This window comes from Phyllostomus discolor, chromosome 7 (genome assembly GCF_004126475.2).
Source record: "Phyllostomus discolor isolate MPI-MPIP mPhyDis1 chromosome 7, mPhyDis1.pri.v3, whole genome shotgun sequence".
In the NCBI taxonomy this organism is placed as follows: Eukaryota; Metazoa; Chordata; class Mammalia; order Chiroptera; family Phyllostomidae; genus Phyllostomus; species Phyllostomus discolor.
The window spans coordinates 134,020,565-134,044,155 of NC_040909.2; the positions used below are offsets into that span (position 1 = coordinate 134,020,565).

The 23,591-nt window shown below is 49.1% G+C and overlaps 1 protein-coding gene across 6 annotated transcripts; it reads right to left on the reverse strand.

Annotated features, from left to right (window-relative positions):
- Positions 1-662: 662 nt before the first annotated feature.
- Positions 663-23,013, reverse strand: TMEM71 (transmembrane protein 71). 6 transcript variants are annotated; one of them, XM_036031436.1, is made up of 10 exons: positions 22,643-23,013; positions 22,154-22,242; positions 21,126-21,208; positions 19,822-19,882; positions 17,870-18,082; positions 16,229-16,401; positions 8,768-8,953; positions 4,918-4,993; positions 1,863-1,924; positions 663-1,772 (listed from the first exon to the last, which is right to left on the reverse strand). In XM_036031436.1, the coding sequence occupies exons 3-10, from the start codon at positions 21,169-21,171 to the stop codon at positions 1,672-1,674; spliced, it is 918 nt and encodes a 305-aa protein (XP_035887329.1). In that variant the 5' UTR covers positions 21,172-21,208; positions 22,154-22,242; positions 22,643-23,013; the 3' UTR covers positions 663-1,671. The 6 variants fall into 6 exon arrangements, with proteins under 6 accessions (XP_035887329.1, XP_035887327.1, XP_035887328.1 ...); XM_036031434.1 differs by having other exon boundaries at positions 22,582-23,013; XM_036031435.1 differs by lacking the exon at positions 22,154-22,242.
- Positions 23,014-23,591: the final 578 nt, after the last annotated feature.

Here is a 23,591-nt window from a genome sequence, read left to right on the forward strand (position 1 = left end):
GTCTGGAGAAACCTCCCCCCTGGCGTCCCCATAGCCTCTGTGCTACCTCTCTACCTGCACTTCCCACATTTCATATTAAAAGTCACCTTCGCTCTGCCCTTTCCATGCTCTTGTCATTAATTAGACTCTGAACTCTGAAGGCCTTGGCATGCAACCCGGTCACCTAGCGACAGTGTCTGACCCTTGGCAGAGACCATGGACGTCTGCAGAGCAGAGCTGGGCACCCAGCCCCGCCCAGAGCATACACGGCCTCAGGAAAGGTTCAGTGGCTTAAGCGAGGCCACTGTAGGGTTTTACGAACCATCTTCCCAAGATTTTCATAGTTAGTGTACCACGAATTACCTGGAGAGGCTGTTGAGAGTGGAGACCCCTCAGAAGTTGGGGCTGGGAAGGTCTGGATTCAGGGTACACAAACCTGCTCCTTAAACAAGCTCCCCAGTTGACTTCAGAGGGGTGGTTGCCATGGCACCCTCCCAGAAGCTCTGCCCTCCTTACAGAGCTTCCTACCACATGGTATTGTCCGTCAGATTAATGGTACATGTTCATCGTCAAACCCACAGAGAACGGATGCGTACAATTTGCCCCATCTGACAAAAAATGATGTTTTCACATCTGAAGTTGGGTCACAAAAGGACTGTCTGGGTGAGTCTCTTGTTCAGACACTCCGGGTCAGGCCAGCCCTGCCTAGGGCAACATCCCCACCCATAAAGCCAAGCAGGAAAGCAGGCCTGTAGCTAACAGCCTGTGAGGCGGAGAGCAACCTGCAGCCCCAGGGAGGGGGCACCTACCTTAGAAGAGCCTTAAACAAATGTCATTCGGTTACAGGGGCTAAAGAATAAGGATTTCTCTCGCAGGTGGCCTCAGGACCCAGTTTCCTAACTATCGGATTAAACAAAACTTAGCCACATTAATGCCTGCACCCAGAAGCCTGGATGGAATGCTAGGAAACTAAGGGACGCATCTCTCAAAGTGTCAGCAAATCAATACTGGCCGGAGTCCTAAACAAAATAAACCTCCCCTCGGCATCACGGTGATTTCAGAATTAACCGCGAGTGTGTAAATAGGGGCGACCCGGTGCAGGAGCAAAGGCCTGTGAACTGATCTGAGTCACAGACCTCAGTCTCCCAGCTCTGGGAGTTGGCCTCCAGCAGCTGCCTGCCGTGTTGACGGTAATTAACCCAATCCATCTCGCAGCAGATCCTGCTCTGCAGGCTGCTTGGAATTCCGCGAGCCTCTCACCCAGACCCCAGTCACCCTTTGAAATACGCTAACGCGTGGCCGTGAGGCTGCAGGGGGATTGCTGAGTGCCTGAGAGACAGTGGAGACACCGCGGTTTGTAACTGAGTCCATTCCGTGGGCCATTTGCTGGTTATTTGAGAAACTGTAGGAAAAAGTCTTCTTCGTAGGAGCCCTTGTTAAAATGCGGTGCTCTGAATCTATAAAAGACCTTTAATACTACTTAAAAATTTAAAATTCACATGATTCCCTAAGTCCCACAGCCTTAAAAGTGAATTTTATGTATTCTGATGTAAGAATTTAGACACAGGAAGACAAGACTATTAGATTTCTGTGCTAACAGGAAGTCATCTTCGGGACAAACGATCTGGTCCTTTCCTGTATGCAGTCGATGCCACGCTCACTCAGCACAAAGTCCCAGGTTTCGGATGACTGTCATCTTTGTCTAAATGATGACAACACAGGCGACATTCTCCTAGTGCAGGGGGTGGCTCTGAAGAAGCTGGCGAGGCTGAGAAACAGTAACTTGACAACATCTTGGATGAGAAAGAGAAACTCTAGTAAAATGACCAACATTGGAAGGGAACACGGGAATCAGGGGAGGCGTTTGGGAGACAGTTACTTACAAGCAACAGTGACGATGCAGGAGCAGGTGATGGCGCTGGCGAGCATCCCGCCCAGAAACCACCTGCAACAAGGAAGCGCTCAGGGTCAGCGGGCTCATTGGGCATTCCCAGCACGTGGGATGTGGGACGTTCCCTTATTCATCAGTGCTATTGTGTAAAAAACTACAGTAACAAAGAGAGTGTGGTCTTGACAAAGGGATACAAATACAGATCAATGGAAGAGGGGAGGCAGCCCAGAAAGGGAGACAGTTAAGTGACTTTTAACAAAGTTGCAAAAGCAGTTCAGTGGAGAAAGGAGAGTCTTTTCAGCGAATGGTATTGGAACAATCGTCTATTCACGGGCAAAGAATGAACTGGCAAGGGTACCACAAAGGTACAAAATTTCTAGAAAAAAACAAGGGAGAAAATGTGTGTGCCTACCGCCCCAAAGTGTGCTAAGCGTTTGGGGTTTTGCCAATCGGATGAATGACTCTTTCATAGGGTGGGTTTATTTTTTCAAAGGATAATGTTTTTATTGCTTTTGTGTTCAAATTATAACTTGCTGAAAAAGATTACAGAAAAATACAAAGGGGGAAAGGAAAATATCAAAAATTCCATCGCCCTGAAGCAGCCGTTATGCAAATCTGATGCGTCTCCATTTAGACATCTCTCTATATGCACTTTTAAATGGAGCCTTTTCATCTTAAGTTCTTTAATTTAATTTTAAATTATGCGTTGAAATTGGAAAGGATTTTCATTGAAAAGCATTTTATATGCTTTAGGAGAGGTACGCTAAAGCATATAAAATGCATATGCTTTTTTGTTTGTTTTTTTTTTACTTAAGCCCCTGTAATTGCCACCCCAATCACGATACAGAATATTTCCAGCACCCTGTGCAGTTTCCTCCGTTGGCCCCTCCCACTCTATCCACCCGAAATGATCACCGTTCCTACATCTGAATACCAACGGGTGCCTGTGCCTTCTCTGGAGTTTACATGCGTGTGCAGTCACACGGACACCTGTGCCTATCGTACTTCCCTTACATGGTGCTATGACGTCCATCCCCGCTGCTGCCCGTGTGAGCAGTTCTTTTTTAACCAATTATTTACTTAAATAACCTTCTTAGGTTAGAATAACTTTAGCTATACAAAGAAGTTGCAAAAAAAATAGCGCCGAGGGTTCTCACGTACCCTCACGCAGCCGCTCCGACCACTAGCACCTCACGATGCACACGCGAGGCTGTAATTACGGAGCCGACAGGGGTGCCTCACTGCTCGATTGCTCCACACGTCCTCTGGACTCTGCAGCGGTCCCTGACTTATCCGTGCTCCAGGAGCCCAGCCCAGGACACCACAGCACCTTTCGTCATCATGTCTCCTTAGGGTCCTCTGGGCTGTGACAATTCCTCAGATGCTCCTTGGTTTTTCGGGCCTCGCCAATTTCGAGGGCGGCTGGTCACATCACATATAGACCGTCCCTCATTTGGGGTTCTTCTTGTGCTTAGACTGGGGTCTGGAACCACCGAGGGGAGGTGCCATTCTTATCTCATTGTATCAAGAGTACAGGCTGTCAGCGTAACGTACCCATGTTGATGCTGACCTTGACCATGCGAGGTCGTGTTTGTAAGCTTTGTCGGCTACAAAGCTACCTTTGTTTCCTCTTCCCACACTCTACCCTTGGGGAGCAAGTTTCTAAGTGCAGCTCACACTCAAGGGGTGGGGAGTTAAGCTCCCCTGTTAAGGGGGGAATCTCTACAGGAATTAACCAAAGAGGAATGTTACATTAACAGCCCTGTGAGATAAAGGAAAGGGTTCCATGGTCACTCCGTCTAGGAAATGTCAAGTTACATAAAGCCAAATGTGTTTCCACACCACATTCTTTCACTGTGGCTCTGTCACGCTGAAGCCCCTGTGATCCTCCCACGTGGTATAGGAGGCAGAGTTTTAACCCCAGGGTCTCCCCCGTTTTCGTTCTTTGGTCCCATTGTGATCGAAAAATCCTTCTCAAACCTCATGACCATCTGAAAAGCCCACTTTTCAAATACTGAGTCTCACTAGATCTAGCTTAGTAGATCTCAAGGGATGGGATCCAGGACTTTGAATCTGAAAACACAACCCCCCCCCCCCCCGAGAGATGTATTTGCCCCTCAAGAGGCGGGACTTGAGAGCAAGCAGCACTTGCGAAGACCCCAGGACTGTGCCACTCCTCCCCGTTTCACTGGTTCAACACGCACTGACCAGCCCCTGGCACCGGGGCTGCAGTAGTAAAGGCGACATACCGTGTCTCAGCTCTCAGGGAGCTCACATTCTTACAGGGAGAGATAGGTCATCAACATTTATATGAGGGAGCATGTAGTAAGTGCTCTAGACAACAGTAAAGTGCCCTGGTATGCTACTATACAGGGTTGTGAAGGGAGGGCTCTCTCATGATGGGACATTGGAGCAGATTCCAGAGAAGAGGAATGCATCACAAGGCTTTCTGGAGACGGCTGCACGAGTCAGCAGAGCAAACAGCAAGGGCAAAGGCCCGGAAGCACAGGTGGGCTTAGCTCAGAAGGGACGTGATCACTGGCCTGGAGACTTGAGCACGGAAAGGACAGGAGGGCCGTGCTTGGCAGAGGGGAGAACAAACATGGTCGTAATCAGGCGAGAGCATTGCGTGCTCTGAGATGCTGAGTGGGAACCCCTGGAACAGGAACTTTATTTTAGGATGCAAAAATATAATGGAAAAGGTGGAGGAGTCCCAGCAGGGCTCCAGGTCCCCTAGTGGGAACTTTAAGTGCCCTTGAACTCCAGGCAGAGGTACTTAGTCTATATTTGTAACAGAGTCTCTGAGGATTTAAACAAAGGACGATACATAGTAAACTCCGATTTCCAGCAAGATGCACTAGCTTTTGTATGCTCTGTGAAACGATGCGAGGAGGGAGGCGACAGATAAAGGAGCACACAGGCAAATGAGCACATCTTAACCACGGAGCTACCTCCAAATGCTTTGTGGAAGAAGGCGAGTAAATCACCAATCAATTACAGCTTCATTAATTATGAAACATACCGCGAGAAAATAAAATCCGAATTACCTTGCACATGCAGACAGGATCAAGCATGCAGCAAGCAGAACTGTCTGAAAAGAGATCTCTCCCAACAAACTGGGTTCTAATAGGAAAAGTAGAAATAAATGAATTAGAAATCATGGCTGGTTAAATAATGCCAGAACAGCAAAATCACAGTAAAACTTCCCTTCTACATACCAAAAACAGTTTTAAGATGGATGTCATCCCAAACTACTTGTTGGAAGTAACACAATAATATTACAAAATGCTAGAAAAATACTGCATATAATTAGACTTTTTGTACCATTAAAACAGTAAATGATTCTGCTACCTAAACAATTTGGGGCTTGCCTTTTAGTTTGCTGCTGGGGAAAGGGTTTGTAGGGAGTTATGCAAGTGTCAGAAATGTAGCAACAATGATAATGACGACGATGATGATGATGACACCTGAATCTTTAGAGTGCCCTGTAATTCACAGAGCTTTCATGCATTAGTTCATTTAATCCGCACGACACACCTAGGAGGCAGGGACCATCAGCATAAGCTCTGGAAATGAGAGGGCCAGGACGGAGAGGAATGACGAATTTGCCCGAGGTCACACAACTCTGAGGGGCCGGAGCCAAGGTTTAGGAACTCCCTCCAGCCAGCACATAATGCTCTGCCTGAGATAGCGTGGGGAGAGAGAATTGCAACTTCGCATGTGGGGAGTCTCTCAAGGGCACAAGAGGATCGTATCTCATGGGCTGACAGCAAAACCCTCTGCTCCCAGCAAAGCCTGGCTGCCGAGCCACAGGGGGACTGACTGCAAATTCTCCAGCAGTGATAAGCGTGAGTTAGACCCACGGAAACCCTGAGGATGAGTCGAATCGCCTAAAAGAAATCAGAGCTGGCTTGAGGGTTACCACATAAACACTCCCCGAGACTCATTTTTGCCAGTGCTGCAAAAGCCCAAGTTTTCAACAGTTGCAAGTCACTCCAGCAAGTTTCCAAGCTGTGGAAAACGCGGAATGACTTTGCTACGAATGCACTTATTGTTGTTACTGATGCTGTGAAGGAAGACTGGGGTCAGTGTGCGGGATGCGCTCAGTCCACGCACGGTGTGGGCAGGACCCTGGAGACCGGCCCTGCAGAATGTAGCAGCCATGAATGACGTCACGGCCAACGCCCGTCTCTCATGGACACCCACATGTAATAGGTTACTGTGGGTTCAGCTGAGCACTCGATCATCCTTCTGAAGTCTGTTTCTATTCTGAGCCCCTCCGATGCCATGTGGAATGTGGAAAACGTTTTCTCGAGGAAACAAGCCCAGTTTGACAAACTGCAAAGATCACTAGACTTGAATATTAAACAGATGACTGGGTTTAAACTCACGTTCTGCAAAGATATGAGTTATGCAATTTTGGACAAGGTGTTCGTTCATTCAATTCCACCAGTGGCCATTTACTTAGTACCTGTTTTGGCTTAGCTGGAGCGTGGCCTCCTTCGGGAAGCCTTCCTTGATTCCTTCAACTCCCCCTTGGCCCTTAGCCAAGATCCGTGGCTCACGCACGTCCCCTCTGGTGCTCTTTTCGCGATGAGTCGAAATTGCTGTTTCATTTCTCTATATTTCCCCCACTAGACTGCAAGCTCACTGAGAACAGTTGACATCTGCTTGCTGTTCTTTGGTGGCCGTGCCCATAATTTCCATGGGAATTGCCTCCCCGCCTCTCTCTGGTCACAGCTCCTGTGAGAGACTGAGTTCTGTCCAGCATCCGGCCCGCTCCGAGCCCCCTGGAGGGTTGCGTACTTATTGACGGCGATTGGGTTTGTCACGTGACTGTGACCCTTCCAGAACCAGCGGAATGGGGCCCCATGACGTTGCTCCAGAAGGCTGTCATCTTTTCCTGCTGGACTGGCGCCTGGGAAGCTGCAGGCAGCGGGCCATGGAGGGCCACCAGGGGCCAGCAGCCTTTTAAATAAGAGTGAAGCTGATGCCGGAGAGAAGAGGGCACGAGAGTAGACCCCGACAGACGCCTGACATCTACGCCTGGAATTGTCACGAACATGAAGCAGTAAGCCCTGTTGCTGACGGTGCGTTCGGAGCTGGGTTTCCAGCTGCTGGAACTCAGATGTGCCCGGCTGATAAACACATGGCACGTGTGCCTGCACCCGTGGCACGTGCAGGGGCACCCGGAACAGGATGCACACGCAAAACCCACCCGTGCAGGAGGTAAAACGGGATTTGGCGGAGACCTTGCCCACCCACCCGAGGCTTCCTAGGCAGGTGAGGAAGAGGAGAATAGTTCCGATGGAGAGAGATGCAGAGTGTTGGGAATCACAGGGAAGCAAAGCGCTACCCCCGCTCGCCAGAGAACGCCACACTCGGGAGGCCTGGGTCGATTTCAACCTCACAGAAGGGGTTGGGTCTTAGCAGTGGTCAGCGGGAGACACATCCCAGACTCGGCAAAGAACGCGGGCGCAGGCTCCCTGGACCTGTCTGAACTTGACTGTTCTTATGGTTAAAATGCAGATAGTGCATTTAATTGTCCCACCCCGGTCACGGAGGCCCCGCTGTGTGCCTGGCACCATGTGGGCACTGTGGAGCCCGAGATGACTAGGACACAGTAGTAGTGCCCATGCTCAAGGAGCTCGTAGTCTGGTGGGCGAGACGCGGAGGTAAACGTGAGCAGGAAACAAGCATGAGAGAGTGGGGAGCGCTGGGAGCAGAGGAGCACATGGGGGTCACTTAACATGCCCTCCCCAAGAGCACATGGTGGGCTCCCTGGAGGAGGTGCCCATGGACCCTTAGTAGGTGCTGATCACCTGGGAACTGTCTAAACAGTGAAAGCTGCTCCCCGGTCATCCCGAAACCTGGAAAGGAAACTGGAAGCCCCTTTTTAACATGTGTTTCGGATAGCTGCCCTGAGAAAAAACAGTATGAAGCAGGGAACAGGGGTCTTTGGGAGAAGACAAGGTGGTCACTGAGGTGAACACCATGACTTTGTAAATGCAGACGAAGTGAAGACAGTGTTCCGTTTAACCTCAGCCTGATGGAGGCATAGCTTCACATTTTGTTTTGAGTATTTAATATGCATGACACAGGATGCTAAGCGCTTTACCTGAATAATTTTCATCCGTAGAAGGTAGGAGCTCTGATGGTCCCCATTCACAGAGGAAAGCGTTAAGTTTAGAGGGTTAGGCGAATTGTTTCTGAGGTGTGGCTAACAAGTGGGGAAGGGGGGCTTTGAACCCTGGCACATGCAGGGGTGCCCAGAACAGAATGCACACGCAAAACCCACCCGTGCAGGAGGTAAAACGGGATTTGGTGGAGACCTTGCCCGCCTCACACAGAGACGCAGTGTGACGCTGGGTGCCGACGTGGTCAGTCGGGTATCAGCCAACTGGAGATTAAGGGACAAGCTTGCCAGATCTAGTTCAGACTGACTCCTAGAAGGAAATCTCACTAACTGTAAGTCTTTTGACTTTTCCTTGCCAGGGACATAGCATTCAAGGATATTTTTCTTCCTTTCTTTTCTTCTTCATCTGGACAATGTCGGATATGCAGCTAAGTATGAAGACAAATAACAGATACCTGGGCATTCACCACCCAGCTTTAGCAAAGCTTAACATTCTGCTGAATGTCTTCAGGGTTTATTTTTTTTTTAAACAAAACACTGCAAGGTCAGTCCTTCTGACGCCCCTAAGGTGACACCCCAAAGACAGTCGTTTCCTCTGTGAGTGCATCACACAGGTGCTGGCTGCGCCCCAAGCCCTACCTTCCTGGCAGAGATTGATGCCAGTTCCCAAGTGCACATTACTCATTGCTACGTCACCCTCGGGCCCTGGAAGGAAGAATGGTTTGGGTGTGGCAAAGATTAAAGAAAAAAAAAAAACTCACTCGAATGATCCAAAACGTCCCCTTGGAGATGGTCAGAAGCCGTCAGCTGGGACTGCAGGGACGAGCCGTGGGAACCTTTCCTGGGAGTCTCAGGCGCGACGGGGCCCGAAGAGGAGGCGTCCACAGGCTCTGCTCCCGGCTTCTCCCACTCCCAGTCGTCGGTCGGAGAACCGTCACCGTCCCCTCCTGGAAAAGCAGAAGGGTTCCGTGTGTGAGAGAGCACGTGCGTGTGCAGCGACTCAGTGCATGCAATAGCAATAGTCTCCTAGCAGTGGTCCTAGCAATAGTCTCTCGAGGAGACGGCATCTCCACCTGCCATCGTCCCGGAAGGCCGGAGAGGAAAAGGATCTGCAGTTCCGAGACCCGCCCAGGCCGGAGGCACGAGGGTTCGGAGAAGGAAGCCAGTGCGGTTGGAGCAAAGAGACCAAGTGCCCGAGGGGACCCCGTGGAGCAGGGAGCTGGGAAGCCAGATGGAGGGCAGGCCACCGAAGGCCTGGACGTCCGGCTGAGGAGTTTGGAACTTATGCTGCAGCCAGCGAAGGGATGCACCCTCTCAGGGCGGGGGTGGCGCCCTAGGCAACCTTCCATACATTTCTATGTAGATAGTGCGGTTGGAGACGGGATAACAATCCAGGTGGTTCTGAAAAAAATCAGCAAAAGTCGGAAAGGCTTTCTCTGCCTTGATTGCTGCCACGGTATGTGGGCAAAGTGACTAAGGAAATAACAGCGGAGAGGAAAGACTGGGGCCGCCCACAAGCGACGCCCCCGGAGAAGACCCCCATGCCAGAGGAGCCCAGAAGCTGGAGCGAGGGGGCAGAAGAAGGCACCCCTCTGCGGGCGTGGGGCAGGCCGAGCTGCGCCTTTGTTCCGTGCGGAGTTACTGTGTGGCAGCACACGCTGCACGGCCAGGGGCTGGGAGTGGGGCGTCAAAGAGACCCTGCTGTGCCCTGCTCCCCGTGGAGGGGACAGACACACCAGCCCCCGGGGAGGACACCAGATCCTCCCGCATGCTCTGTGTCTTCGTATCTCGGTCTTGTCAGAGCCCCCTGCTTTCTGCATTCGGAGGGCAGATTGTAATTGGAGATCTTGCGATTACTATGTAAATACATACTGTGTATAATGCATAATTCGTGTGACTTTTTATTTAAAGTCTGCCCTTCTCACGAGACTAGAAGCTGCATGAAGAAAACGTCACCTCGTCTGTCTGTCCCAGACACCAGCAAGTCACACCCAGCTTACAGCGAGCGCTCAGTGAGACATGCGGATCCCTGAAGCGTTCCAGTGGGGGCAGGCTGAGACATTTGAAGTTGCTATGCCCCGAGTCTAGCCCATGGGCCTGCTAGCCAGGGCTACGGTAGCCATGGAGATAGCGGTCAGCCGTCCCCCTCACAGAGGCCAAAGCTGACCGATCTGAAGGCTTCAGGGCCTCCTGGCCCCCGCTGGTGGGCTCACTGCACCGGAGGCCCAGCCCTCCTGCCCAGCCTGGAGACCGAGCCAGTGAGCTAGCCGGTGCTTTCGGACACAGGAATCCCTGCGGCCCTGCAGGCTCCCTCCCAGCGCTCCTCCCACCGTTCTCGATGCAGCAGCATCCCTCTGGTTGCCATAGAGAAGAAAGCCGCAGCGCGGGAACCGTGCAGACCGTCCAGGAAATGACCACACGACACAGCAGGGGAGGTCCCGGACCTCGGTCACTGCAGCGCTGTTCACAACAACCCAGATACGGAGACAACCCAAGGGCTCACCCATAGGTGAACCATGCCGTCCAAACCATTCCGTCCTTTGTGACAGCACCGATGGACCCGGAGGACATTATGCTGAGTGCAAGGAGCCAGTCAGAGAAGGACCGATAGCACTGGACGTATCGGAAATCGTCATTTTCACAGCGTCAGAGAGCAACATGGCGGTTGCCGCGGGGGATGGGGGACAGGGTTTCAGTTATGCTAGATGAGTAAGTGCCGGCGGTCTGCAGGGCAGCACGGTGCCTGTAGTTAACAACCCAGCGTTTTATACACTTCAAAATGTGCCAGCAAGGCAGATCTCAGGATAAATGCCCTCAGTACAAAAAACAAAGAAACCAAACCAAACAAACCATGAAGGGACACAAGGAAACCCTGGAGGTGTTGGACGTCTGTCACCTTCAGTGTGGTGACGGGATCATGGGTGTTAGCCCTGCCCAAACTCACCGCAGGACGAGTATGCACATTAAATACGCACAGTAGTTCTTCGCGTATCACTTATACCTCGACACAGCTGTTTTACACAAAGAAGGGGCTATGTGGTACAGTCCAGGTGGACGAGAGAAAGAACCAGGAACTTCCATAGATGATTAATTATTATTCATGAAGGCACTTCCTTACGGGCGGGAGAGAGTAGGGGAGGCTGTGCCCACAGTACAAACAGCCCCATGCCGTTGCTCCAGGCTGCTGAGAGCAGATGAAATTGAAAAGCTGTATCCTGCCCTGGCTGGCATAGCTCAGTGGATTGAGCTCGCGCTGCGAAACAAAGCATCACAGGTTCGATTCCCAGTCAGGGTACATGCCTGGGTTGCAGGCCACAGCCCCCAGCAATTGCACATTGATGTTTCTCTCTCTCTCTCTCTTTCTCCCTCCCTTCCCTCTCTAAAAATAAATAAATAAAATCTTAAAAAAAGGAGAAAAGAAAAGAAAAGCTGTATCCTATGTGGAGTCTGGGAAATACTACACAGCCTTTCCTGAAAGAAGCGATGGCATTCAAGAGGGCGACCCCCCCAAAAATATCTTAACATTAAAAAAAAAGATCAAGGATTTTTCGTCTCTGAAAAGCCATGTTTTTGCCCCCAATTTATGGTTTTCCTCACTGACCTTTAATTTTTTTCTCTGCCCTTTATCATAAATGAAAGGATCACGATGCAGGAGACATTGCAGCAGCTGGCTCCTGTGTCCTGGGTTTGAAGATGTTAACTTCGTCCTGTGTCTCCTGGTTGATTTGGGGCAGTTTGCGTCTGTTTCAGAGAGGTGGATCTATTTCTTTCGAGCACATTTCCACGTGCGTGTGAGGAGAGTGGGCATTATTACTGTTGCCAGAGAAGGGAGCACAAAGCCTCATGCAGAAGCTTCCATCAAAGGTGTTCGTGGGCGCAGCAGTCATTAGCTCTAGGGACCGCCGCAGACCTGAGCTGGGGTGACATGCCTTGGTCATCGTGTCTTTCTCTCCCAGGACTGCAGAGATGGAGCGGGACACTCTGCCCGGTCTTCCTTGCGTTGGGCGAGTCCTCTGTCCCTTCACTGTGTGACTCACAGGGCTGGGGACTGGTCCCCACAGGGCCCTGGGACTGGTCCCCACAGGGCTCTGGACTGGTCCCCATAGGGCCCTGGGACTGGTCCCCACAGGGCTCTGGACTGGTCCCCACAGGGCCCTGGGACTGGTCCCCACAGGGCCCTGGGACTGGTCCCCAGTGGCGGTCCTGGGGTCTAGGAAGCTGGCTACAGAATGAATTGCCGCTAATGAGGAACGGTGTCCCAACACAGCTGTAAAAGGGGTGAACTGAGGAGAAACAGAACAGGCAACAACGAAAACAGTCTTTTTAGCCCGAAAAAAAAAAATGACGAGAAAATCGGGGGAAGTGAGTTTTGATTGCATCCATTGCCCAGAGAGAAAACAGCAAAACAATTTCGAATTCTCGAGTCTTCTCACCAGGCAACATTTCCAGGGGAAAGTAAATTGCCGATAGGAGTCACGGGGCCTGGGGCAGATACGGCAGAGGAGTCTGGGGAGATCTGATTAGAGTTGACAGCCCAGACGAGCGGCTTCAAAGCCGTGCGTGCGCCCGGGCTGACTAATTACCGACTTCGGAGGGGGAGGTTTGATTTGTTATATTTAGAAGATATTTGGAAACCAGGAGAATCTTAACAAGACACCTCATGCATGTGCAGCTCTGCTGTGGTCCAACTGCTTTAAAATTGTTTGGACATATTTATTTTGAAGAGGCAGCTACAGGAAAACTAGACGTGAATTTCCATCTCCATGAAACACGGCCTTTAGAACAGAAATTCCCAAACTTGAGTCACTCAAACATCCTTCTCCCGGTTTTTGCCACATCCCACAGCCTGCTTGCCCTTGGCCATTTTCCATTTTCCTCTAATTGTCCCGTTTTAGTCCTTTCCTTTAAAGGGAACTCTACGTCAACCCTTTAACTGCCCTTGAGAGAAAATAAATGCAAAAGTAAGCGCAACGAACATGAGACTTTATTTAATTTGCACTAACTACTGTTCTAGCAGAAAGCTCTGGGCCTGTCCTTTGCTAAAAGAATGTTGTTCAAACAAAAGACAGAGTTCAAGGGTCTTATAGCTACTGAGGCTCCAAACCGACCCTCCTTGGTTTTGGCAGCGCTGCTGTAAGAGGAGCCCTGGCTGCTCTCTCGGTGTGACATGCTGTTCCTCACCCCGGGGTTCCAGAGGCACTGGCCGCCCCCCACCCCACACGTCAGGAAGTACGGCTTTAGAGCTGAGAACAGGCTTGCCCTTTGGGCCGCAGAAAGCCAGCCTAGAACCGGGGGATGCACATGTTCAAAGCCGTAAGACAGGTCTGCGCATAAGCAGCCACTGCTGCAGCAGGGCTCCCAGTGAGAGGAAGACGCAGCGTGAAAAGGCGTGCGAGTCCGACCCAGGCAAAGCCCTAGAGACGGAAAGCAGACCCGACTGTCAGGGGCGGGGAGGGGCCCTCGAGGGTGGGGAGCGCCTGACCACTGTGAGTGGGGTTTCTCTTGGGGTCACGAAAATGTTCTGGGCTTAGAAAGTGGTCCTGACGGCCTAACCTACCTTGTAAACACATTTTAGAAAATCACCCACTTCTACAGGTTAAAATGGTAGATTTTCGATGTGCGAGTTATAACTCAGTTAAAAAGTCATGAGCGCTCCTTATTTCCGTGCGCGTTTGTGCCTATCGGCCAGGGATGCTGGCGGTCAGCGAGAGGAGCCAGCTCCGTGCAGCCTTCCGACTGAAGACTCCGGACTCAGCTTCTTTACCAGCGATGTCTTTAAGGCGGCAGGACACTGGCCCCAGCCTCTTGATTAAGCCATACACCATTGGCCATTTCTTTTTTTTTTTTTTTTAATAGCTTCCTGGGCCTGAAAATGGAATTCTACTTTTGTTTTTATTGAATTTACTGGGGCAGCACTGGCCAACGACATTACGTACATTCGAGGTGCACAACCTTATAACACGGCACCCATGTGCTTCACTGTGTGCTCACCGCCCAGTCCAGTCTCCCTTCCGCACCGTGTATTTGGACCCCCGTCACCCTCCCCCACCCTCCTTCCCCTCCCCCTGTAACCATCATTCTGTCGTCTGTGTCTGTGAGATTGTTTGTTCGTGTGTTTGTTTTGTTTCTCATTTGTTGCCTTCTGCTTTATAACCCACACATGAGTGGGATCATAAGGTTCTTGTCCTTTTCCATGTGACTTATTTCACTCGTCATGTAACTCAAGATCCATCCACGTTGTCCCAAATGGCAGCGTCTCACCTTTATTTGGGGCTGACTCTAGGCATTTCTTTATATTCTCTTCTCTGGCGATGCCATGCTCCTCCGCTTCCCTGCCTGAGACATTTTCCCCAAAGAGTCTTTCCCGGAGGCAGCACAGTGAGCACCTGCTCAAGACTCCTGGGTTCGAATCCAGCCTATGCCACTTACTGGTGTGAGGCCCCATGAAAATATCTAATCTGCGTTAGTTTTCCTTTCTGTAAAATGGGTGTAGAATAATATGTACCCTGTGTTGTTGTGAATCTCCCGTTACATTGTATGACTTTTCTTCATGGCACTTTCTACAATTATTGTTTTGTATTTATTTGTACAATTATTTAACAAAGGCCTGAACCCCACCCCCTGACCCAGTAAACTAGAAACAAGGTTTGTGTTGTTTCTATTGACTCTGTACCCCCAGACCTAGTGCCGTGCCTGGCAGATAGTAGGTGCACAATAAATATTCATTGTTTCATTCCTCGTAAAAAAGTAAGTATAGCTACAACTTACTGAGGACCAAGCATTGAACTATCCCTGATACTTATTGTCCCATTTAATATTAAAATATGCTTTGAGTTTCCACTACTCTGTTTTACATTCCTATATATTATATATACACATTTACATAAAATAATATTATATAATATATATTACATAATACACATATATTTGATATCTAATATATACATACAGCATATTTTAATAGGACATTTCCTATATTAGTATCATATATACTGATATATATTATAATCTATAAATATATTATTGTTGGGAACTGCCCTGCCTGGTACAGAAGCTGTAACCCCCACCAAGGCTAAGGCTAAGGGAATGGCCTTGGACTGTAAGCCAGCAAGGAGTCAAAGCTTATCTCCCTGACAGGAGCGCCACTTCTGCTCCTTTCACTTCACCCTGCCTGGCCCCCAGTGCTTGGTTGGTTAGCCAATGACGGGTAAGATTCCCCAAGGGGGGAATGATCTAAGATAAGCACGATCACGTGGGAGGCCCCCAAGGGAGAACTTTGGGGGCTACAGCAAAAGGAGGTGATGGACCCTCGCCCCTTGGCTTTGACAAAGCCTGAGTCCTCATTGTCTGCGAGAAAATCTCCTTATCTCTTGGCTGCCTTACTTCCCTTGCTCCACCTAAGCCTAAAACAATGACAGAGGGTGGTACAGCCCTGTGCTGGGAAGGGCGGGTTCCCCAGGTGATCAGGCCTAAGAAAGAATATGTAAAATCCTGTGAAACCTGCTTTGTTTAGAATGCTCTCCACTGAATGATAAGGGTTCAAAGAAGAAGTAAGTTTGTTCCTTACAGTGTTTTACAGCTCTTTAGCTATCTGACCCTGACTCAAAATAAGCCCTCAGAGTTCTTTGTTATTTGATCCTTACTTCCTGGCAATGAGTAATGAGCTTTATCTGAATTCCTGTGTAAACGAGCCCAGTAAAAGCCATTGAGGAAAAGGCTCTAGGCCCTTCTCCTGTGAGAGATCAGCCACCTTTCCTCCCCAAGCAGATCATGTCTTGGTAGGCTTATTCTCATCTGTGGCGGATGAGAATAAGTCTCATCCCCCCCCCCCCCAATATTATCACACTATGCACACCTATCTTGTTTTAAAAATGAAGAAACTGAGATTTAGCCAAGTTAAGGAACTGTCACAATGGGCCCAAACTAGGACTTGCATTCTGATTCCAATGTCCTTCCTCCACCCACACACTGCATAGAAAAGGTACCTGGCAGATATGCAAGTATCTCCCAGGTTTTGCTTACTAATGTATCCATTTACATTTTAGGCTTTTTGCAGGGCACGGACACATATGTGTTTGCATCATGCAAGTACTGGAGAGAACTTAGACTAATGGTTAGCACGTGGCCCACCACGTCCATCAAAATGACTGTCGTCTCTGGATCTTCCGCTGGTCCAGGACCATTGGAACTATTTCGCTGCGGAAAAGGGGATGCAAACTCACCATTTCCGTTGCCATGGTGCATGTCCAGCCTGCTGACTCCCTCCAACCAGATGTCCTCAGCAGGGGAAGAGTCGACATCACCAAAGATACTTCCATGCAGCCAGGATTTAGAGGCTCTGAGATCGAAGAGAGAAGAGAACGAACGGCGAATTCTCTTTTTCTTTCTAAATATCCTGGAGAGAAAGGAAAGTCGCATGGTGAATAAGGAATCCGCGGTCACCTCAGGTCAAAACGGAGAATCCCGTGGACGTGATCTGATGAACAGAGCACATCTCTACAATTGAGGTCCATGAAGCTCGTGCTGTTTGTTCTCTCGGTTAAGTCCACAGAAGTTTCTTAAGTTTCTGTGTGGGACAATGGCAAGGACAGCAAGACGAAAGACAAAACCCTGGGTACAAACAGTTTAGTATGAAAGAAAAAAAATGCAGATAGAGCTAATGCTTTCATAGAGCTTATTCCGGGCCAGGCGCCTTCTAAGTGCTTTACGTATAGTAACTCATGTTCTCCCCAGAATGGCCTTGGGAAGAAGGCACCATTCTTATCCCATTTTTCAAGCAGAGCAACTGAGGCACAAAGAGGTTGAGTAGCTTGTCTGAGGTCATAGCTGAGAAGACACCTGGGCAGTCTGGCTCCACAGTCTCTGCTCTGTCACTGTGCTGGAGACTGCCTCGGGCTACTAGTTAGGAGCCCCAGCTGGCAGAGCAGGGAGGGGCGGGGCTGTCAGAGCAGGGGAGGTGGGGCTCTTCTGGGGTCCAAGGAGGCTTCCTGAGGCAGCTGAGCTCTGAGCTACACGGGGTGACCTGAGCTGCCCACTGAGGCACAAGTAGGTCCCACATTGGATCATGCTGGGAACTGAGGCTAGAAAGGTAAAGGGAAAAAAAAAGGGCTGATGGTGAAGAACCTTGAATGTTACGTGATGGAGTTGGCATTTAAGGTTGGAGCAAAGGGATATTCCTGAAGCATGTCGAGGGGACGGGACGGCGGGGTGGGGGAGAGACTGTGTGCATTTTCTGAAAGGTTTTGACCACTCACACACGTCCACAGTCCCCACAATCTATCCTCTCTTCTACTTCGTGCTCAGTGTTATCTTGCTAAGGAGAAATCTGACACTTCGTCACTGGTTCCTCTTCATCTACGAAATCAATCCCAGACTCCTTAACCCGGAATTTAACCCCCTGCGCCTAGCCCCTGCTTCTGAGCCCCGTCTTTCGGCAGCTGGCCCTTTTCACCCTAAGTTACATTTCTACCAAACTCCTTGCGGTTCCCCGAATTATATCAGGGTCGCTCAGAACTCTCTCTGAAGTCTCCTTTCCCAGGTCTACTTTAATTAACGTCCTACTTCTCTCAAGACTCACATCGATCATCATCATCTCTAGGAAGCTTGTCTTAGCCTGTCGCCTGGGTAACATCGGCCTCTTCCTTCTCCCCTCTCTTCGCCCTGGGCGGACGCCTGCCCTGGCCCCATGTCGGTGCCTGCCTTCTGTCTGTTTCTGTGTCGGCTCTACCTGCCCCTCACTGGCCTGCGTGTCCTCACCGTCTGGGGCAGCGCTGGGCTTCGTGTTGCATGAATGAATGAGCGAGTGAGTACATCGGTTGGATGGATCAGACTTTTGCTCTTCCTGTGTATCCTGTTCTGCGTACCTAACCGAGTTCTCCTTGTACATCACACTGGTCTGGGACGGGCTCAGAGTTATGTGGCCGTCTCTGTCACAGAGGAAACTGTCTTCTGTCCAGATGTAGTAGCCGTTGGTGAGGAGCCTGGGACTTCGGCGACAGGGAAGGTAGGAGCCCGTCAGGGGGTCTGTGGAGCAGCAGTCAAAGGAACTGTCACCATCCAGGAAGTCACAGGCAAAACTAAAGAGGGAACAAAGATATATACAGTGGAATATTACTTGGCCGTGAAAAGAATGAAACCTTACCATTTGCAACAGCATGGGTGGACTTAGAAGGTATAATGATAAAGGAAACCAACAGTCAGAGAAAGACAAATGCCACGGTTTCGTTTACATGTAGAATTTAGAGAACAGAGTCAATGAACAAACAAAACAGAGACAGAGTGATAGACACGGAGTTCAGACTGATGGTTGCCAGACAGGGGCTGGAAGGTTCGGTGGAAAAGGTGGAGCGATTAAGAAGGAAAGTCCTTCAATTCTCTATTTAGATCACCCAGTCACACAAAATCCACACCTCTGGTCGCCGGGAGGGAAAAGGCCTCTTTGTGTTCATGGCTACGGTTATGTCGGTGGCCCTAAGAATGTCCCTCATAATGTCCAGGTTTCATCCCCTCACCCGTGAGAGCGCGGACTACAGAACACTTGGGGCTTCTTTCTGTTTTAAACACCATTCCTTCACCCTGCCGTGCACCTACACCCTTGACATTGACCCATTTCTGATGGAAAATTGCCTGTCTGGGGTGTTGGAAGTTCATGGTAATCGATGGGTTATAACTCCACAGCCCGCAGACACACACGAGGTACAGGGTGAGCACGCAGCCAGCGAGATCCCCTTAGCCTCAGCCTTTGCGGGCTCCGCTCAGAGTCCGCCGCACCAATGTTTGTGCGGTCACCTTCCCTGACTCAGTGTCGGGGACGTCTCCTGTCTGGTTACGTGAACCTGTATGTGCCTCAGGTTTGAAAAAGACAATCACTCGTCTCTACGACTGGAAGGCAGCCTCATGCGCTACTGAATTTCTGGTACATTTTTAAATTTAAAAGCCTATTCATAATTAACACATGCATTGAATCTACTAATACTATTTTAAATGGATATTATTTAGTATCGAAAAGTTACTATGGGCCTGGCCCATCCTTCGTTCTTTATCTGGTTCAGACAGACCTCCCTAAAACCTAAGTCGTATTATTTTCATTGTGCACCGGGGAGGGCGGGGGGAATGACCTGTAGAAGGGCAAATGACTCGGGGACTTTACAGAGCCGGCAAGCGGCAGGGAGAGGGTCTGAACCCTGGTCCACCCGACTCTGAAGGACGTGCTCTTTCCACACGGCCTGCTTGCGCCTCCCGGGCTGCTTCACCGATAGAGGCAGGAGGCTGCGAACTGACGAAAAGGGCGGGCTCCAACACCCGTGCCCGGTCCAGCTGGCGCCCACCCAGGGAGGGAGAGATGGATGGAGACACGGAGGGTGGGGGCGGGGGGGGGGGGGAAGGAAAAGAGACTTCAGTGCAGAAAACAGAACGAAACGGTAGACTCCCCATGTTTCAGTGGAACAGGAAACTCAGCCAGCTTGTGCACGGGTATAAAATCCTGTTGCTCTTGGAAAGCGAGACCGAAAAAGCATATTTAAGAGAATGTAAATTGGAGAAAAAGTAACCATACATCATTATTCAGTAGTTTCTCCACTCACTAAACCAACAAACAATTCACATTTGCCTACACAGTCACACCTTCCTCCCCCCAAAAATCCATTATCAGGTTTAGACAAGCCTTCGTTTTGTGTGTGCATGAGAGTGAAAATATACACCTATCCCCGGCTGGACAATACCTAGAATTAATGTTTTTAAATCAGGAAGACAACAAAATAATGCACATAGGAAGGGAATTTGACTGCTTTCTCTCGGGAAAAGCCCCATAGAATACCTTGGGAAAATGCACGTGGGAGACAGCTCTCCAGCATATTTTCTGTCGGACCCGGAAGAACCTGCATAAGCAAACGAGAGAGAACTGGACATTTGTCACCTCCCCCCCCCCACACACACACACACGCACGGCGCAAACGGCGGAGGCTGTGAGGAAGGTGTGGACCGCGGACGTCCAGCCTCTGCGGAGACTCGGACTGGTGCGGCCACCCAGCGACTTGGCACTACCCAACCTGTCACCAGGCCTCCGTGGGGAGCCAGGAATATTCTAGGGGCTTCTGTCTTCTGTCGCTTCCCCTGCTCAGCACTCCTTTCAAGGTCCCTTAGTGCAGGATGAGGCAATAATAAGTCATTAGCATCACACTGACTCATGACAAGGAGGAAAAAACCATCTTGTGTGAAGCTACAGAAAACCAAAATCAACCAACCACCCAGGTTATTTTAGCTTAACTTGGTACTTTGAGGGATTCAATCTTCTGCTCAGAATCTCTCTGATGTGTGCGTTTTAAGGCACTTCTATTGCAAAGTAATGAGCAAAAGGCAGTCGTGGAGGGAAAAGAAATAAAGTTTTGTTTTATATAAATGATTTTCTAGTGTATGAAGCCCGTGAGTATTCTTAATTAAGAAAAAAAAAATCCATCATCCCAGTTTAACCCAAAGTCCGGCAACAGATCTCAGATGGGGAAAGTTGTAGTTAATTAATATTCTAAACTCTGAAGCAGAATTTTATGTTATACAGAAATGGTATGCATACTTCCACTAGACAAGCTCAGCGAAACTTGATTCCATATTGGACCATTAATATCTAAGTAAAGGAAGGAGTTTAAACATTCAGCTTGGGCTGGTTGATTTATACGGAGAAAATAGTAGGGGTGTGTGAGGGGGGGCAGAAGCAGGGCTGGGGATGAAAACGACAAGAGGAAGGAAGAAGCTGGAAACCACTACCGTTTTAACAAGTTACGCCCTATTTTCTGCAAGTAGCTATCAAAATCATTTAGCATTTTTTTATAGACAAACAGTTTTGCATCTTAATAGTAGCTGATAAACAATCTTCTTTCACTTTTGTGCACAGGCATCTAAAAAAAAACCGTGCTTTTTTTTTTTTCCTACGAAAAGGAAAAATATCACGTTTCTCTCAAGGAAAGAAATGAAGCCAAAATCATTGCCAAAGTGAACACTGGCATTTGAGATGCACACGCTGCTGACAGATGGTTAATGGTATGAGTATCAGCAAAATCAAAGCAAGGAAATTGCTAAAAGGAGTCTAATCATTCAGAGGATAATTGCGTAGAGCAATTCGCCCACATTGACTTGCCACTGGTGTTGACATCAGTTGAGATATTCGGTACATTTTGGGAAAGCTGCTGGTTCAAACTTCACAGATTTTTCTGCAAAAGATGTTAAAAAAAAAGGTGGATTACACATTAAAAATAGAAAAGTGATGCCAAAACAGATGGCATCTACTAATTGCACCAGTCAGATGCCTGGGCTGCAATAATACAGAGACACGGGATGGGAGGCTGGAGGCCAGACGGAAGGGCCCCTGAGCCTGGGCCTGCCTCTACGATTTTGTATTGCATTCTCCACGGTCTGGCTCGGTGAGCCTGAAGAATTTTTTTGCTGTAAATAAGATCAACATATGCTTCGGGAAAGCTAGACTTGCAAAGGCTGACTTATAATCAAAATAAAATAATAAAAATGAGTTCGTTGATTAAGAAATCTTAAAAAAAAAAGATCCGTTCTAGAGCCCTGTAAACAAACATTTATATTTTCATCATTCGAAACACATCCACTTCATTATCCAGTTTCAAATAACGCTCGGGGCTGGTGTCTGTCTCTTGCCCAGCACCTCGGACCATGGACAGGTAGTCGGAGAGAGGGCCAGCGGTCTTTGGTCCAGTGCTCCTTATCAGCCTGGACATGTCTGAGCTGCGTAAGCAGCATTGCACAAAAAATGGTGCACCGCTGGGCAGATTTCAAAACTCAGTTCCCACGCACATATTATTTACATTCTCTATTACAAATTAAACACACATCCGAATATGCAAATTATGTAAACTATGATCATTTACCACTCATCACAGAGGTCTACCTTCTGTTTGTTGTTAAACTTGTAGCTATCACTAGCCTAACAGCTTTCTAAGGTAGGACTAGATGCTTTTCTGATTCACCACCCCTCTCCACATTTTTAAAATGTGATAACTAGTCATGCATTGTTTTTATCACGGCGATACATGAAATTAAACCAGGCTAATTCCATAGCTCTAGATCGATTCTTCCAATAAGTTATATATAAAACCTGTTTGAAAATGTTGATCCTGACTTACAGACACCTCTAGGTAAGTCAGGAGACCTTTCTGGCATTCCTGGACTGATCTCCAAATCAAAGCATTTGATTTACACATTCATAGATTTCATTTGTCTGGAATATAAAATAATTTTGTCTCACTGTAATGTAATAGCATATCATTTGTCCTTTTGAGTTTTGATCAATATCATATGAACATGTCCAGCCCAAATGACCCTCTGTTAGTTTCCCCCAAGCATTAAGTTTAATTTGAAGCTAACAAGTCCCCGGGCAGAAAGCAAGGTCTCATGGCTGTGTCTTACAAACACATGTAGCAAGCTACAGGCGGCACACAAGCAGTTAACTGAGTTATTAGTTACACTGAAAAAGACTTCAGTTACAGCTCTAAAACTTTTCAAAGAGACAGATCCTCTCTAAGCAACAAATCTGTTTTGAAAAATAATTTGCCCATACATGTTCTTTCCAAAGGGAGTTCCCAGTCTTCCTTCCAACTGGTAGATAATGAAATAGTTACTGAAATACGAAGCTTCCTGGGTCTGACAGTCAGTGCAGAAATCCAGGACTTAGCAGTTCTTCAGCTGGAAAGAATGTCAGAGTGTCAACAGGTGCAGATGTCTCCTCACGAAGGGAAATCCCATCTTCCCCTCCTGAGAGACGCCCGCACACACCGCCGCGTGCAGGCGTTTGCAGAGAAGCTTTGTCTTCGGCCACCTCTTGTTCTCTCGGCTGTTTCCTAGAATAGAAGAGCACGCAGCTCTTGGGAAAGTCAGCGTTTCAAACCGCGCTTGTTTTCTTTCAAAAACAGCCTGCGAAACCAGAGGCTGAGCGGTGGAATGAGGTCACACTTCCTGTGGGGCTCACATAGTGACACTCACCCCGAGGAGCCTGGTGAAGGCTCAAGATCCTCGTCTGGACCAGCAGCGGGGGAGGGGGGGCGGGGGGGGGGGCGCGCAGACCCTGAGTCAGGCCAGCTGGCTACACCGTGGTCACCGAGAGACACTTCTCTGAGCTCACTCAGCACCCCTCACTGCGAGAGCATGAGAGGAACTCAGAGAAGCCCCCTTCCCTCGGATCATCCTCTGGCCATTTTCAGCATAAACAGTGCATAGCAGTGCTTTGTTCGAATCAGCGATGATGCACTGGTGCTATTCAGCGTGCGATACTCTCGAACACCAGGAGCTTGCTCTTGTGAGATGTCTGCCCTGGGACTATGCTGACCCACCCAAGGCTGGGCTTTACAGGAAACTACCTGTGGGTGGCAGTTTACATTGTACGATTTACATTATAGTAGAGCTCAAAGAACTTGATCCTGGTGGGTGCCTACAGATCTCTGCTGTTGTAAGGGATCAAAGAAATGTACACAGTTCCAGCAACACTGAGGCAAAGCGAGTCACAGAAAGAGGGTGGCTTTTGGAGTCACACAGACTGAGGTTCAAACTCTCTCTTCCATGCCGGTGGCGTGT